The following is a 17600-nucleotide window of genomic DNA, read 5'->3' as shown; positions in this document are numbered from 1 at the left end:
TATGTGCAGTGTTCTGTCCTTGCTTTAAAGTACATTGTCATACTTCATGAAAATGAGATATGTTAACTCGATATAAGCAATGACAATTTGTGGTACTACCGTATTTTGGAAAACAGTGAAAAAAAGTCAGAATTACAGTAATCAGAGGCTTTTTATTAGAAATTTCTCAATAGACAATGAACTAGTGCTTTCTCTTGACTAGCCTACTGGTACTTGGGCCCATGGAGTGGCCTAGGAAGGCTTTTTTTTCTCCTGGTTTCTCTAGTATACAGAGGATCTGAGTTAAGCCTTACAATTATTACTCACCTCAGCCAACAATCTTTTTTTCCTTTGAAATCAGCTCCCTTAAATCTGTTAGATGAATTATAACTACTCATTTGTTTCTTATACGCATATGTGTGGAAATTCAGATCCATCAAGATGCCAGTAGCCTTCTGTGACCTGTTGAATGCCCTCAGCTCCTATCATTTTTACGTTTGTTTATTTTTGTTAAACACTGACTTTGTGCTTAATGATCCAAAACCAGTGCAGTCCCACAAAGTCAATAGGAGTGGAAGGTGCATAGTATTTGGCAAGATTGCCCTTATAATGATAATATCTAACTCCTCTGTGACAGCTACTAATGAACGACACAATATATCACTTTTCCAAGGAGATTAGTATAATTGTCCCCATTTTGCAGATGGGGCAATGGAGGTCACTTCCAAAAGTGAAGTGACCCACCCAAAGTCACTCTGGAGACACAGGTACATCTGAGAATAGGACCCAGGTCTCCCAAAGCACTAGACTGAAATATCTATGCAAGGAAAGATTACCGTGCATTAAGACTGTTACATAGGCATTCTTCTCCTTTTCCTAAAGTTCTTACAGATGTCTCTGTTAGAATTGTTTTGAGAACCTGCAGAATTTACTTATCTAGGTGGAAATTTGTTTCCTATTGGTTGTCACATTTAAAAGGTTTTTCTAAATTAATGCTAATTGTAAGTTACAAAGACAGTAGCTTCTGTGTATAAGGAGGGTAGGGTGGAGAAAGGATGCCTTTTTAATAATTAGAAAAGTAGAATTTACTGTTGAATTATGTATAGATTTAATTAGCATTCTGTATAGCTAAGTAGATTGGGTGTTCCATTCTTGCTTAATAGTGGAAAGAACCACTTAGTTTAGGGGCCATGCCTATACCACTTTAATCATATGAGTTTCCCTTATTTATACATAACCTCCTATTAATCAATGAGTCTACTTGCATAAGAATTGCATGGATTAGAGAAGAGGGCAGGGAAATGTAGTACTGACATTGTATCCTAGACTGCTGACATTTTTCTGTAGTATTTATTTTGTATTTCTTTTCCCATTAGTTAAAAAGTAGCATTACATGAAAAATATTTGTAGCCTGGCTGGTAGACTAGGCATGATAGAAAAGGAGTTAGTTATCTTTTTAATGAATGTATCCAGTGTAGGAACATCTCCTACTGTGCTCATAGTTACGTGCAGTCTTTCCTAATAAAAGGTACTTTCTTCAGATATTCTAAGATGGGGTAGGGCAACCTTTATGGCAGATATGCCACAAATTATTTGTGCACCCTTCCCAAGCGCTACTCCAGTTGTATTCCCCTATTTGCTTTGCTTTCTGCTTCCTGCCCTGTGCTCCCTACCTGGTCTGCTGCTCTGCTTTCTGTTCCCTGCCCTCTTTGCTACTGTGTTCCATGTTCCCTGTCTGATCCACTGCATACCACACATGGAGGCTGCCTGTGCCATGTATGGGGCACATGATTCTGGTTGACCATCCCTGTTCTAAGATGTAAAAGCCACAATTGGCCTGCCATTCCCCACTTTTATGAGTAGAGAAGATTCTCAGCAGAACGAGCTTTCCCTGGTTGATCAGAACTGTGGTGTACTCTTTTTTAGTATCCATTGCTTCACTACCTCCTCCCAGGACTCCTCTTCTAAGGGTGCTCAATGGGGGTTTTGCATCATCAAGTTCTTGGAAGGGGATGTAAAGGTAGCTCTAGGCCTGGGTAGCTTGGGGAAGCATTAACTAGGGGAGTCCCTTCTGTATCTGCTACCTGTAGAATGATTGCACTAGTCATACCTCTAAGGGGACAGGGAGGTCCATAGATGTGTGTGGAGGCGGTGGTCCTTCACAAAGCACATTCCTCCTGCTTTAGTAGATTGGGAGCCGCCTTCCTGATTAGTTTATAAGACTACCCTACCTTTTCTTCTACATACCCTGTGGCCTCCAGCCTTTTCTTCACTAAAAAGGACAATTTTCTGACAATTAAATGAGGTTCAGCTTTCAGTTTTCTGGAGCTCCTCTATACCTAAAATAGGTTATGTTTGGCCCAAAATTAGTATTGGCTTCAGTAGGCATTATATTCCCCAATTAGTGGAAAAAGTCCTGCTGCATTCTGAAGTGATTAAGATATAGATGCGTCTACATTCATAAAAAAGAGTTCATTTTTAAAATTGAATAGTCTTGATTTATGGGTACTTTCTTATGTTGTCTCCAATCCAACCTTTCTATATGGTCTGTTTCCAATATTCTGTTTAAGCCACTGCTTGTGGGTACTGTGGAGGGAACTGATGAAAGTGTATGCATGTCTATATTATTACTTGTATTATCTGTCTGTTAATGCATGTCTATATTATTACTTGTTAGTCTGGGAGTCTAATCACGGAGATTCTGTGTCCATGTTTTGCCCTAGCCTAACACTATGAATTGTCTGATTTGTACAGAACAGATGTGAAGCCTCTGAACCTCAATGAAACACTAGTTTTGTCTGTAGACTTTTGTTCTCCTCAGCTTCTCTAGTGAGGCTAAAGGTGTTGAGGAGGGGACAAATAGGAGTGGGCATTACTTGCCTACAGAAGGAAAATAATGGGGTTTTTGAGCAAAGTGGAAATGGTTCCTCAGATATGTTGATCTACTATTGAGTAATAATGGGCTTCCAGTTTTGCACCCCCACGCACACCTGCACAAACTTGTGTGCAGTAATTTTAGGGTTAAGGAATATTGCTATCACATCCCTCTCTTACTCAATACCAAAAGCTTGTTAGCATTTTTTTTCCTTTTTTACCTGGTTATCTTTGGACATAAGATTTTTTTAACTAACCTTAAGTGTGGGACAGCTACTAAGATAATGCATAACTGTTCAAGGTGTCTGAGCACCCTTTTAATATTGTACTGTGTGTCCTAGTGGTCTATGCATGGTCTGCTACTCATTTGCAAATCTGAAGTGGTACATAAACTGCTTTATCTGGTATGTCATCAAATTGGAAGTTTAAAGGGTACTGAGAATTTTTTAGGTTCACTGGAGATTACACAAGTATCTAATAGATTAGACAAGACTCTAGTAATGTTAATCTGTCCTTCTCTGCCTCGTTTCTATGTAAACTTCTTTTTTTTGATGATGATGCAACTTCCTTGATTCGTTATGAGCAAATTCTCTTCAGTATAAAGAGGAAGGCAGAATTAAAAATAACTGGGATTAGCTCTTCAGAATCAGTACCTGAATAATTCTAAGAGCTTTCTGGATAGAGATTTTATTATTATTTATGTAATTCTCAGAGTAGGTGATGTATTTTTTAAAGGTACAGACACAGTTTCCTGCTGCAAAGAATTTGAATTCTGAGTCTTCATATAAATGAGATCTCAGTTTATGTACATAAAATAAAAGAATTCTTTGTTTTCTCCTTTCAGATTTCTTCTAGGAAAATGACTGGCCAACAAGTTCTTCCTCAAGCTTTATATCTGAGCAATATGCTGAAGGCTGTGAAGATTAGGGAGAGAACTCCTGAAGATCTTGTCAGACCACCCGATGGAATAATTCATCACTTTAAAACTATGCACAGATACACAGTTGAAATGTTCAGAATGTGCCAGTTTTCTCCTCCATTTCGGGAGATACTTCAGAAAGCTCTGATTGACCGAGCCACCCAGGTATCACTGGAACATCAGAGAAAGCTGAATTGGTGCATGGAAGTTAGGAAACTTGTGCCATTAAAGACCAATGGTAAGTTATGCATACTATCATTGCACTGGTAATAGGCTAGGGTAGTGAAAATTATCATGTTGTGTTAATGGTATATTAATTTGCATTAATTGATACTAGAAAGTGTATAGTAAATTACCAAATATGTGCTGTATCTGTGCCTATGGGGACCGTAAATCAGTTTCCAAGATCCCGATTCCAAATATGTTGGCTGTCTCCGACATGTTGCTGAATAAACCCAAATTCCTCACAGAATCAAATGGTGCTTAGGGTGGCATGTATAAATGGGTAAGTCTCCATAAGTTGTATAACAGAAGTTTGTGAATTATTATGACCTCTTAGCATTGTAATTTGTAGGCTGCACACAACTGCTAATGATTTCCTAGTGTTGTAAGTACTGTATCAGTTGGAGCATCTTGGATTTCCAACCTTTAGGAACTATGCTTTCTGGCTATGGAATCAGTTCCCGATTAAGCTAATACCCAATTGTTTTTGGGTAAACAGGCTGTCTTCTCCCAGCACTTGCACATAACTCCCCTTTGCATTCATGACACTTTTGTGCAAGTATCAAGAAGAGTAAGTTACCCCTTGGTTTTAAACAAGACTTGAGGAAAGTAGCATGTGGTATTGCTTGTAATATCTTATGTTTCAGTTTAGAGCTTTGGGGATGATTTGTTTGATAGTTTGTGAATGTATGTCATAGAGCAGAGGCAATAGATTATGGGGACAGAGTGCAAAGATTTGAAGAAGGCACACATTTGAATTGGCTAGCAGTGAGTGCTAGTCTATATGAGCATGTGAGCTCCAGAGCATTGCATGTTTTGCAAACATGTTCTTTCTGTGCGCACACATACACACATTGCCCTTGTCTTCCTGGTTCATATTTTGTTCTTTCAACTTCTGCGATATGTCATTAACACTAGTCTTGTTACATATGATTCTGTTTTTCAAAGACAACTTTAACCGTAACAATAGAAGTGCGATCTCACAGTAGCTAACAGGACTATGAATAATATCTGTATATCTCTGCATGTCAGTATATGTCAGTATATGTCAGTATATCTCTGCATGTCTGCATGTCAGTATATGTCAGTATATCTCTAAGATTCATAGAGGCTCCAGTCCTGCAGTGGCTTCCACATTTGGTCGCTGGCCTTGCCTCTGGACCTCCAAGCACATCAGTGGGGCCACACACTTAGAACTCATTTCTTGAGGAAAATGTATAATCTATTTGGCTGTCCCTAAAACAATTAGGATCACTTGTCTAGCTATCACTGCCATTGCAGTGCAGCACCACACTAATGACAGTAACACAGCTATCAAGCAGTATGCTTTAAGGGCTGTGTCATGACTGGAGGACATAATTTAAAAAAACTAATGTAGCGTTTTATGGATCTGGAACTTGCTGACTACACATGTATAGGTGTTCTGTACACAGTGCTGAAAAGTAATTTTTGTTTGGTTTTTGTTTGTTTGTTTGACTTCACTGCTCCCAGATTATGAAGGGCTGAAAAGACTTGGGTGAAGAAGGGATGCCTCTAGTTACCTTTTATGTTGTGGTGGCTTTGCATAAACTGCAGGACCTTTGCAGGATAAAAAAGAAAACAGTGTAGGCTGGGAGGAATAGATTATCAAAAATAGAGAAAAGGACTTGCAGGAAACAGCCCAAGAAACAATGTTATTTAAGGATTCATGAATAGACTATTTTTTGTTTGTTTTGTATTTGCTTTTTTTTAATGTGGCACCAGAAGAGAACTTTTCAGAAATAATTTGGTTCCTTAATATGTGGATGTAAAGAGAATGGGGTTTTTTTATTGTCTTTTGGTCAGAAGGATTTGCTTTTCGGAAACTGCTGCTTTTTCCATGAACATTTTCAAGTTTTGAGAGCAGAGGCAACAAATGATTCTTGCAGGATTTTGCTAATGTGGACTTTACCTAATATGGACATGACTTTTTACAATAATTTCTTGATATCTGGTGATTCACAGTATGTTTGTTTGAGGAGATGTGAATGGAGTAAATGAGGAAGGGAGTAGGAGGTATAAAAATTGAAACCAAGGCAAAAAAAAAAAGATTCCAGCATCTATTGGCTGTGGAGATTTCACTTGTATAATGAATAGACGCTCAATCCAGCTCAGGCAAGCCACACCCACTTGGAAAGTCCAGTGTATACTTCACAATTCAAATGTATACACATCAGAACAAAAAGTACAACTGTTGCTCAATTGCTAGTCAAATAGCACTGGGGAATTCCAAGTGCTGCATAAGGAATTTTATAGTAGTGCTTCTCAATAAAGAACTGAAAATAAGGGTTGCAAGAAAAAAAAATCTTATCTTTGCTATAGTTTTTGCAGAAGTATCATAATTGCCCTGTTAATTTGGCACAATTTTTTTGTTTGGAAATAAAAACAACTTCCATTTAATCCCATGTAGTATTCTCTGGTTTTCTTGATTTCAAGTTTATTGCTTGTTTTTTGTTCATTTTTTTAGTGAGAATTGGTAGGAGAAGTTTAGGAAATCAGAATTGCATTGCAAAGGACCTGAATTTATGCAGCAAAATAGAAAAAGAAGTACTTTTACGTGGTGGCCTTTGCAAACTGTGGGTACTGCAGTGAATTTAACTCAGATTAAGCCAGAAAGGGAAAAAATAGTTTTGGTGATTTCACAGAATCATAGGAACTCTCAAGGGTCATGTAGCACAGACCTCCTGCATAAATGCAGGGCACACTATTCTTAAACCATCCTAGACAGGCATCCAGCATTTATCCATTTTCAAAAACCTCCAATAAAAAAGATTAATTGGAAATGCAGTGAACATGATCATAAAGGGTTCTTCTACTGAAACTTCTGTTGTACATAGCAAACTGATAGGTTTAATGATAAACTAAAAATTTCTTGTTGGTATCTTTAGGTTTGTTAGGGTGTTTTTAATTACCACAAGCAAAGCCTCTTAGTGGTTGTTATCCTGCTTCTAATGTTAGAGTGTATGGAAATACAATGTGCTTCCACAGCCTCAGATGACTTCAGTACTCCTACAGTAATGAAAAGGATTAACTCTGAATCTGGGAGGTGTCCAAGAATGATTGTTTTGCATCTCCCTTTCACAGTATCACTGGGGAGAAAGAAAAGGGTATGTGGTTTTAGCTTGGGAATTTTGGCTTCAAAAGTTGGGAATTTTGTTCCCAGCTTTTGACATTCTTCCTGTGCTAACCCTCAGGCAAATCACTGCACTAATGAATCCTCAGTTTTCCCATCTGTGAGAGGGGATGATAATCCTCTGGAGCTCTGAGATTGAGTTCATTCATATTTGTAAAGTCATTTGATATCCTTGTATGGACGAAGCTATGTTAATGAAGATCAAATTACTGCATTGGTGCCTATTGTTTTTACTCCATCTTTCAAAAAGAAGCAGCGCTCTGATTTTTTTTGCCATCTTGACATTAAGCAATATGTTCAATAGTTGGGCAACAGATGCCCTAGAAAACTCCGAGATCACCCATTACTTCCCTTTTGCTTCCTTCTATGAGTCCTCTGTCAGACAGCAAAGCAAAATGCATAGTGTGACTGTGCCATGCACTAGCCACTTGGCCTCCTTTGTTCTAGTCTTGGCAGAAGTTCCAGAATTGACATGTACATTTTCAATCCCTGTCTTCTGTTGCTTCTTAAACAAGTATAAACCCCACTTGTTGAGGAAGCAAGGAAATCAACCTAAGTATTTAATTTGTGTAATTAATTCTCACAAGCATTATAGTTTTGGTCAAATTTTTCTTTTATCCTTTGAAGACAAATGGAGTTGTCCATGAAGCATTTGCCAGACAAATGAAAACTTAGGTTATGTAGAATGACTATACTTTTACATCTCCTTTTCAGTCAGTGTTAAAGGTAGTGAGCCATATTTACCAAAATGGGAGCTGGGAAGGTGTAATTTATATCTCCCAGCCACAGCCTGACTCCTGCATTGAGCAGGAAGGCAACTAGTAAGGAGACAGGTGGTGGTGAGGCAGCCTGCCCCCTCTTTAGGTTTAGAGAGGGCAGCTGTAATCTCTTGTCTAAGAGTCTGATTGGTGAGAGTATCTGAGAGGAATGCACAATTGGATCTGAAGCATGTGCAATGGCTCATGTTCACTGTGTTTAATGGACCAGCTGCACTTTTTGTGTTAATTCTTGAAACAAGATTTCTTTAAAAAAAATAATCATTGTCTTTTCTATAGGTGATGGTAATTGCCTTATGCATGCTGCATCCCAGTATATGTGGGGTATTCAAGATGTTGACCTGGTTTTGAGAAAAACATTGTTTGGTGCACTCAGGGAAATCGATACACGTAACTTTAAGCTCCGTTGGCAGCGAGAGACAATCAAATCCCAGGAATTTGTAGAAACAGGACTACGCTATGACACGAGGGTAAGCTAACTTGGGTTCATGGTGTTGTGTTTGGAAGACTTGGCAGTGTTGGCATGGTTGAGTTAGCTTGGGTTTGGATTCCCCCATAGAATCATAGAAAGGGCTGGAAGGGACCTCCAGAGGTCATCTAGTCCATCTCCCTGCTCAAAGCAGGACCAGCCCCAACTAGATCATCCCAGCCAATGCTTTATCTAGCCAGCTTTTGAAAACCTCCAAGGATGGAGCTTCCACCACCTCTCTGAGTAGCCTGTTCCAGTGAGAAAATTCTTCCTAATATCTAACCTAAACTTCACTTGCTGCAAGGGAACTCCATGGAACTCGCAGGTGAGAAGCAATTATAGCAACAAGTTATAAGAAAGTAAAAAAGGTTGATGGACAACATGAAAAAGTTCTTGATAAGAAAAGGAAAAAGATTAACAGTTTTTGGCTTACATGTCTATGACACTGCTGCTATAATGGTCACTGAATCTTTCCTCAGGACTGGGAAGAAGAATGGGAGAACCTCATTAAAATGACATCCCCAGAAACATCTATGGCCCGAAATGGGCTTCAATATAATGCACTAGAAGAAATCCATATATTTGTCCTTGTTAACATCCTAAGAAGGCCAGTCATTGTTCTTGCTGGTGAGTCCTGTATTCCAGTTTCTTTTGATACCCTAATGCTAAATATCATCTGTGCATTAATGTGTACAGTACACACATCTTTGTAAGAAGCATTCTTTTTTTCCTAGCTGGCCTATTCCAAAATTATTTATTTCTTGCAGTTTAGTACCCTGAAGTTTTAAGACCCAAAAATAAACACATTATGTTTGTGCCATATTTGAAAGGAATTTGATCTTAGTAACACTCTTTTTTTTTTCTTTCTGAAACAGATAAAATGGTGAGAAGTTTGGAATCTGGTTCAAGCTTTTCCCCTCTACATGTTGGTGGAATTTACTTGCCTCTCCTTTGGCCCACTGAACAATGCTACAAATACCCCATTGTCCTGGGCTATGACAATATGCACTTCACACCACTGGTGTCTCTGAAGGACAGTGGGCCAGGTATTTCTTTTTAAATTATGTTTTTGCTCTGTTTCGGACATTTGCGTGTTTGCTCCCCTCTCTCTTCCTACAGCATTTTTATCCCAACAAAATATAGTCTTGTTTCGAGTCACATTTTAAAATTACAGTGAAGGTAAATGAGGTATTTCTGTTCAAATACTTGAGAAAGCCTTTAGAAGGTGAACATTGATGTTATATTGGCTTGGTGTTCCTGATATGTATCTGCCTGAATAGAAACTAATATGTGCGTCATGTGCGACCCAAAGTACCTACTGTTACTAAAGAACAATTTAGTTGCTGACCTAGATGGTACTGAGATGAAGTGTCTCTGTTACTGCGAAGTATTGATGCTTATTATTACACACTGGCTTTAATCACGTGCCCTGTGTGTATGCATGACCATCTGTCATGGATGGGACAGCATATTCCTAGATCCACATTAGTGCATTGTCCTATAAGTAGGTATAAGAAACTAAACTACTGTCTCGTCCACATGAAGTACAAATAACTACTAGGACATTGAAAAAGCCTGGCCTGTGGGTGCAGTTATATTTATGGTGCAAGTAGTCCTTGGCTTGTTCCAAGAAGTATTTGTGTTCCATCTGCACTCTTTGGTAAGCAGGATATAATTACAGTGTTTTTTTCCAGGAGAGTACACAGATTGGTGTTACCCTCCTTGCATATTGTATTTCATGGTCATCCCCATTAGTTCTAACAGCACATTAATCCGTTTGTTTTTCCCACAGAAATCCGGGCTGTCCCATTGGTCAGTCAAGAGCGAGGCAAGTTTGAAGACTTGAAAGTGCACTTTTTGACAGATGCAGAGGAGAGGGAAAAGGAGCAGCTGCTGAATGACTACTTGCTTGTAATAGAAATTCCAGTGCAAGGCTGGGACCATGGTACAACTCATTTAATTAATGCTGCAAAGTGAGTGTCATTCTTTCCTTCCCCCATCCTGGTTGTTTTAAAGCTAGAAGGATAATGAATCCAGTCTTTCCTTTCCTGCTCAGCAATATGCATATTTAAATACACCCTTATGCACAGTAAAGTCACATCACTCTCAGTAATAGCATCCCTTTTGGAGGTATTAGCATCCAATTTTTATATACTGACATATGTCAAATAGTGTAGAAGTGGAAATTGTCTCCAGAACGGGCTGGTGGGCCTGTCAGATCCCTGAGTCTGAAATCTGAGTTTGGAGATGTTGAATTTAGAGGAAGTCTATGAATTTTGGCTTTTATTTTTTTAACATCAGCGCACTCCTTAAAAACTAGCAATAATATTCCTAATAGATAAACACTATGAACCAAGAAGCATTGACACAGATTCTGAGAATAGGATTATACTGAAATTTAGAGTCAAAAGGGCTCCATTTACCATGACTACAAACCTAGTTGTTCAAGTATTATGCTCTAAGCTATAGGTTATCAACATGAATTTTTAAATCAGTAGCATGGCTATGTAGTAATTATCTCCCCATCCATTAAATTTGCATTTCTGCCCAGTGTTGCTTATGGTCCCGCCACCTTTGCTACTTATCCTGTTTAGCTGCTGACTGGTGTGTTTATCTGGCTTTCAGGTTAGATGAAGGCAACCTCCCCAGGGATATAAATCTTGTGGAAGATTACTTCCAGTTGGTACAGCATGAGTACAAGAAATGGCAGGAAAACACTGAGCCTGTCAGAAGGGAGAACTGCTCCCGGACCAGACAGGACCCGACCTTGTCCCAGCTCTCTCTTGTAGAGATGAAATGTGAAACTCCCAACTGCCCCTTCTTTATGTCTGTGAACACCCAGCCCTATTGCCATGAGTGCTTTGAGCGGAGGCAGCAGGGAAGTAATCCAAGGAAGCAGAGCTCCAAAACAGCGACCGAAAAAGCAAGGGCAGTTGGATCAGGCTCATCTAGGGGGGAGCCTGGAGGATGGACACCTGAAGAGCCAGTGACAGGACCTCGTTCTGCACCACCAAGAGTCCCAAGCATTTTTCTGTACAGTGAAACCACTGCTATGAAATGCAGGACTCCAGACTGTCCTTTCACGTTAAATGTGCAACACAACGGACTCTGTGAACGCTGTTACAACAGTTCCAGAAAGCTTGTTCCTTGTAACAACTTGGACAACCTGAGACCAACAGACACTGTGACATGTAAAGTGTGCCTTCAGAAGACACACAGGACTTTTAATGGCCTCTGCAGCAGTTGCCTCAAAAGGACTACAGAGCATTCTTCAAATGGCAGTTCTGGGTTCCCGCCCACATGTCATCAAAGGTCTGCATCTGATCCTGCACAGCTATCACAAAGCTTCCTTCAGCATTCCTGTAGCGTAGCACCCAGCAATAATTTGGAGGATCTGCCTTCAGCACTGCTTCCTCAGGCAGGGCATACTTCAGAGGAAAGGAAAGGAAGTAAGCAATGTAGAAAGTCTGGCTGCAAGTTTTTTGGGACTCCTCAAAATAAAGGCTTTTGCACACTCTGTTTCTTTGAGTACAGGGAAAACAGAGGTAAGTAGAAAGAATTTTGATTCCATAACATTTTTGCCTCTGTTCCACATCTGTGAAAATGCAGGTGTTAAAGGGTTTAGGAAAAGATGGTATTTTCCTATCAAATGTAGGAAAACACCAGTGATGTGAAGCAACAACATTATTTTGGGAATATTGCAGTGATAAGTGTTCTGTAAACTATGGCACGTGGCTGGGGGGTCGGTTCAAAAGCATGTAGTAAGTATGCTGCAATGCTGCTCACACTACCTTCCAAAATAAAAGTACTGTGGCTATAGTAGTGTGGGATACATTAATAGGTTTACTCTCTTGGACAAGTGTTGCAGTCCCAACACTGGCCTAAAGCAGCTACATTACTTGCATTTTGAAAAATGGAACATGAGGCACTGAGGAGGTTTGGATATGCCAACATTGTCCCAAAAGTGCTTCTATTGAAATTGCCTGTAAAATTCCTGTTGATGTTAGTGGGAAGAGAGTTAGAATGTCAAAAAACAGTGAGCATTTTTGAAAATCCTATTAAAAATCCATTTCAGTAATGTTTTGATGCACAAGTAACATTAAAAGATCAGTTGTTATTTTACAAGGAGTATGCTTGGATGAAACTCAGAGGCTTTTAATAAAATTTGTCTTTAACTTATTCTTAGTATTGTGCATTCATGAAGTCACATCTTTATAGGAGCAGTATTCTTTAGATAAATCTTACCATACAGTCTGGGTTATTACTCCTCTGAACTCTTAGAATAGTAGCTGAAAGGTGACTATAGAGGGGTATAACCATCTTTGTTCAAGTCCAGCTCATTACTGAGAGTACTGTCCGAGACTTTTTACAGATATTCAAAGTGAGGGAAATTCCCTTGTAGATCAGATAAGGGAGCAGCTGTCATTCACAATATCCATTTTCCAGTTATGGCATATGATCCTTACAATCTGTATATGTAGATTAGTTAATAAACCAGTAACATTTAACCTATTCAGTGGTGGCCATATGTGCTTCCACTTCTTATATAATATACCACTGAAATTAAAGATAGGATGCATTGAGAGAGACCTGCACTGAAATTTTAACTCTGATTAAATCAGCTGCAGAACTCCTCTTCATTTTAGGACACTCAGGTTTTCATTCTGGTTCTTCACTGTGAAAGAGGCAAAGTTTCTCTCATTTTAATTTTAAGGTAAAATAATAAGATATTAGTAGCCACAGTTATTCTGAGGGCATCAATTCTGAGTATGTGGGGCTAGCTGATTTATTTTAGGGATCATGAAATTTTGCTCTTTGCTTTTTCTATCGTCCAAAACATTGGGCTCATTTGAACAACCTTTCTTTTCTTGTATTGTCATGTAGGTGATCTTCATCAGAGAAGACCTACAAGGGGTTCTCCTGCATCTGGCCAAACTGGGACCTCTGCTGCCACATTCCATAACACAGTTTCCTGTCTGGGCCCAGAGTGTGGCACCCTGGAAAGCACTATGCTTGAAGGGTACTGTCAGAAATGTTTTATTAAAGCACAGAATCAACGATTCCAGGAAGCCAGGAGGATGGAAGAGCAGCTAGTGAGACAATCTGAAGTCAGTGTACTTATGGAATTCCTTCCCCCTAGTGTTTAACCCCAAAAGCTTTGCTGCACTAAATCTCTGTGAAAGAGTTAAAATACATAATAGAAAATCCCTCACATTACTGTGCCTCCACTTTCAGAAAAAGAAACATTTTTGCATAAGCTACTACTTCTGCCAGAATTCAACAGCAAGGAGTTATAGAAGCCTTTCTCTTATATAGCGTTACATTTTACACATGCTCTGGGGGTGGAGGGGACAGTGCTTTAATTAGAGAAGCTCGCAGAAGAAGTTGTTAAGCAGTTTATTAGCATTTTAGAAGCTGTGAAAGTTTAGGTGTTCTGCTTTTAATTGCCATTTTTCAATTAAGTCTTAAGTTTCACAGAGAAAAGTCTCAGAGCTGCTCTAATTAAAGCACCACAGCATCTCATGTATCAGCGTGCCTGCACTTCAAAATGGCAGTGGGGCACTTGAACTAAAGCTTGTTCGATAAGCTTTAGCTCAAGCACCCCTGCCGCCATTTTGAAACACAGACACAGATGCACAAGATGCGGAGGCTGGCTGGAGCATGGTAATTATCATGCTCCAGCAGACTCGATTAATTGAGTTGTCTTCAATGCACTGTAGTTACAGTGCATTGGAGCAGCCTCTGCACTCATGTACAGGCACTCAAAGTGATGAACACCACAGAAATATTTGGCAGACAGTGCAGTAAGAGCCATTATCCCATTATCACAAAAAGCCTTGGTGCATTCGTAGACCAGAACACTTTTCTCTGTGACACTTGATTGAAATATTAATTGAAATATGGCAATTAAAAGCAGAACAGCTAAACTGTTTAATAGCTTCTAAAATTGCAACACATCTATTGCAACACATCAAGGATAGCATATTTAGGAGTTAATCCTGACACATTCATATTCAGGGTGGCATTACACTGGTTCTCTGTATCGCCTTAGCCCTGTTTCTGTTGAATTCCTATCAGTTCTCCTATAAATTCACTGGGTTCATATTCAGAGTGGGATTACACTGGTTCTCAGTATTGCCTTAGCCCTGTTTCTATTGAATTCCTATCAGTTCTCCTATAAATTCACTGGGTATAGGTTGGCCAGTGCCTTTGAACTTTTCTTCCTAAATACCATTCTTGTAATCTTCTTAACCTCACAGCCACTAAGCCACTTTGAGAGAAGGAATGCCCACCCCTTTTTAATTGGATAAGAAACAATTGATAATCATTTCAGGATGCAAGAATCCTATTTTTTTTAAGCTAAAAGTTTTCAGAGAGAAAACATTGCTTAGAAATGAGGTTTTCAAGGTTCTTTGTCATAAAACCTGTCCCAGGAGAGGCTCAGTACTTTGTCCTGCACTGGATTCTCAGAGGCAGCTAGCCTTTTTCCTAGAAAATGAAAATGCCATACTCATTTGTTTTTAAATACTCTGCCCTGCTTTGAAAGGCAGATTCTCAAAAACCTCTTCTCCAGTGTTCTTTGCTGAGGCTGAGTGGCCCTGAGGTGGTTAAATACACAAAGCAGAGCAGTGCCAAATGCAAGCATAGAGCTGACTGTGCTGCCAGTGTGGCAACTGACACTGTTCTTAACCTTTTCAGAGAACCGGACAGCATAGAGATCTACAGCGAACGATGCTGGGTAGCACCCAAAAACAAAAATGCTCCACAGCTTCTTGTAGAAACAACTTAGCCTGCAGAAGTGACGAGCTGTGTCAGGAATGTCAGCGCGTCAGTCAGCAAGGACAGCCTAGGGGCCCTAGAGAACCGGCTGCAGAAGAGCCTCCAAAACAGCGTTGCCGAGCTCCTGCCTGTGATCACTATGGCAATAACAAGTGCAATGGCTACTGCAATGAATGCTACCAGTTCAAACAAGTCTACGGCTAGTAGAGGAAAGCTGGTAAAGGAAGCAACACCAGCTGGTACCTAGCTGAAATGCTGCTATGTCCAAAACACATAATTGTCCTGCCATCTCAAAGTCCACTTGAACAATTTGAAAATACAGGCATATCTGTATGTGCGACTTTGGGGGGACATTTTTCTGATTTTGTACATATTTATGTCCAATGATGGGAATAAATTCCTACTTACAGAAACACTGAGAAGTACCATTTGCTTTCCGCACAGAAGACCCTCCTCTAATGCTGACTTCAAACCTTTCTCCTCTCGGACTTGATAGGAATAATTTTGAACTATTTGAATAAAGATAACTTGGCCATTTTGCTTGCAACCCCTGCATGTGGTCAGAACTCGTCATGCAAAAGGCAAGGAAATCTGAATGATGTTTGAGGTGTTCTGCATCATATTTCTCTCAGTGTGAGGCTGGTTTCTCCTTAGAGGTTTTCTCCAGCGGAGGCTGATGGAAGGTTGGTGTGAAATGAGATGGGGATTTTTTAGAAGAAACTTGCTTTTGCTTCTTTTCTTAGTTGCCTTCTTAACTGGTTCCTCAAAAGCAGGGCACCATTTAGGATCATCTATGCAGGTCTACATTTGCACAGCCTTGCAAAAAGAAGTCAGAAATAAAGAACCATTTTGTCTGCCTCAGTTAATGAGTTCTTTCCCTTTCCAAAAAAAAATCCCCAAATAATAGGGAAGACAGTGAGTAACTCCACTGGCATCATTTACAAACATGGTTAGAGGGAGACCTAAACTCCTTCTCATATCCTATTCAAGGAAATATCCCCACCACATATGGGAGAAGCTGCCCTGACTTTGCCTTCTGAAGCCAAATTGGCCCTCTTTCTGTTTTGGGGTAGGAAGAATCACCACAGATATCAAAGGGGCATAAATGTCTCTGAACTTCCTTCTCCTTCATTTTTCTGCTGAGCACTTCCTGTGCCATGGCGATTGCCACCAACTCCTGCCTTGGGAAGTTAAGGTGTGTGACAGATCTCAGGACTGAGCCCAGATTAATTCAATACTGCAGTTTTCTCAGATATTTATTGCTCTCCAGGCTGTGACAGCTTGTTCAAATGAAGGAGATTCTTCTGTTTCTGCATTCTACAGTGGCGGGGTCTGCTATTATTGAATATACTCGTGGGATCTGGCCCATGACCTGCAGCTGTGAACCCATTTGCACTTGAAATTGTTTTTAGTTCCCTTCTCTCCCAGAATGCAAAGAAGAATTTTAAAATAGCTACACAATAATAGCCATCTCTGTGGATGACAACTGCTGTCCATGTTGAATGACTGCATGTTTGTACCTCTCCTCATCTTAAGGTGAGGTAGGAATTCACACTAGCAGGAATGATGTGGCCCAGTGTTTGTTGCTGCTGTCTGAGGTGCCCAATCAGGTTCCAAGTTAAAATCTAAACTCCAGTAAAGTCAACTGAGGATTTGCCATAGGGTTCCTTTGGAGAAAGATTTTACTTGGGAGTTCACACCTCCACTTCACAACCTGCATTTCATTCAGTTAGCAAACTTGCCTTTTTGCTGTGTCAGTTGCTCATTACTGTTTCTGTCAGCTTCTCCTACCTCCCATGCTTCAATGTTTCCACTTCTGTTGCTGCATTTATTTAGGTAAAACAGTCTGATTTGTTTTCCAAATTGAATATTCTGTGTTAAATTCACCTGTCATTGGAAAAGTCACATATTGTGAATTCTTAAATAATGTGAAAATGTTTTATTAAGATATTTATATTAAACAGTTGAAATTTGCACATTTAGATTTTTTTTAAAGATATTTACTCTTGTATTGAATTTCACAGTCCTTGGTTAGGACAATGTATACCTGCAAAACAAAGAAACCATATAAAAGAAATAAATTATTGAAGGATTTTGCTATTTTACATTCATGAGTGATGGGGAAAGAAGCTATAGTAAGATGCACAGGCATAAATTAAAGAGCATCTTCCTTCAGCACTTCACTTCAGCATGTACTTGCATCAAACGCATATTCCAGTGCAATCCTGAATAGGGATCTACATAAGCTGGTGTTCAGGTGCTTCCCTGAATCAGACCATAATGCTGAGGAGCTGCGGACCTTCTGCATGTTGCAGTGGTCTTGCTGGGAGGACCTTTAATATGCAGTACTGAATGCTATAATCCTGATGGCCAAGCACCTAGAGGTCATGTGGAAATGAGTTTGGGACACGGGGCATGATGCGGGACTGT

The 17600-nt window shown here is 39.7% G+C and overlaps 1 protein-coding gene across 4 annotated transcripts in view; it reads left to right on the top strand.

Moving 5' to 3' along the window:
* TNFAIP3 (TNF alpha induced protein 3) overlaps positions 1–17263 on the top strand; it is a 25544-nt gene extending 8281 nt beyond the window's left edge. For all 4 annotated transcript variants that reach the window (XM_019527538.1, XM_019527539.1, XM_019527537.1 and 1 more), the window contains exons 2-9: positions 3698–4010; positions 8201–8391; positions 8870–9017; positions 9266–9436; positions 10183–10363; positions 11016–11935; positions 13275–13498; positions 15090–17263. In XM_019527538.1, the coding sequence (XP_019383083.1) occupies positions 3713–4010; positions 8201–8391; positions 8870–9017; positions 9266–9436; positions 10183–10363; positions 11016–11935; positions 13275–13498; positions 15090–15374 (2418 nt within the window). In that variant the 5' untranslated portion in view covers positions 3698–3712 and the 3' untranslated portion in view covers positions 15375–17263. The remainder of the gene's footprint in view (positions 1–3697; positions 4011–8200; positions 8392–8869; positions 9018–9265; positions 9437–10182; positions 10364–11015; positions 11936–13274; positions 13499–15089) is intronic.
* Positions 17264–17600: the final 337 nt, after the last annotated feature.

Source organism: Gavialis gangeticus, unplaced genomic scaffold (genome assembly GCF_001723915.1).
Source record: "Gavialis gangeticus isolate Ggan-Ray unplaced genomic scaffold, GavGan_comp1, whole genome shotgun sequence".
Classification (NCBI taxonomy): domain Eukaryota; kingdom Metazoa; phylum Chordata; order Crocodylia; family Gavialidae; genus Gavialis; species Gavialis gangeticus.
The sequence above is the reverse complement of the archived record's forward strand: the minus strand, read 5'-3'. Positions and strand labels throughout refer to the sequence as shown.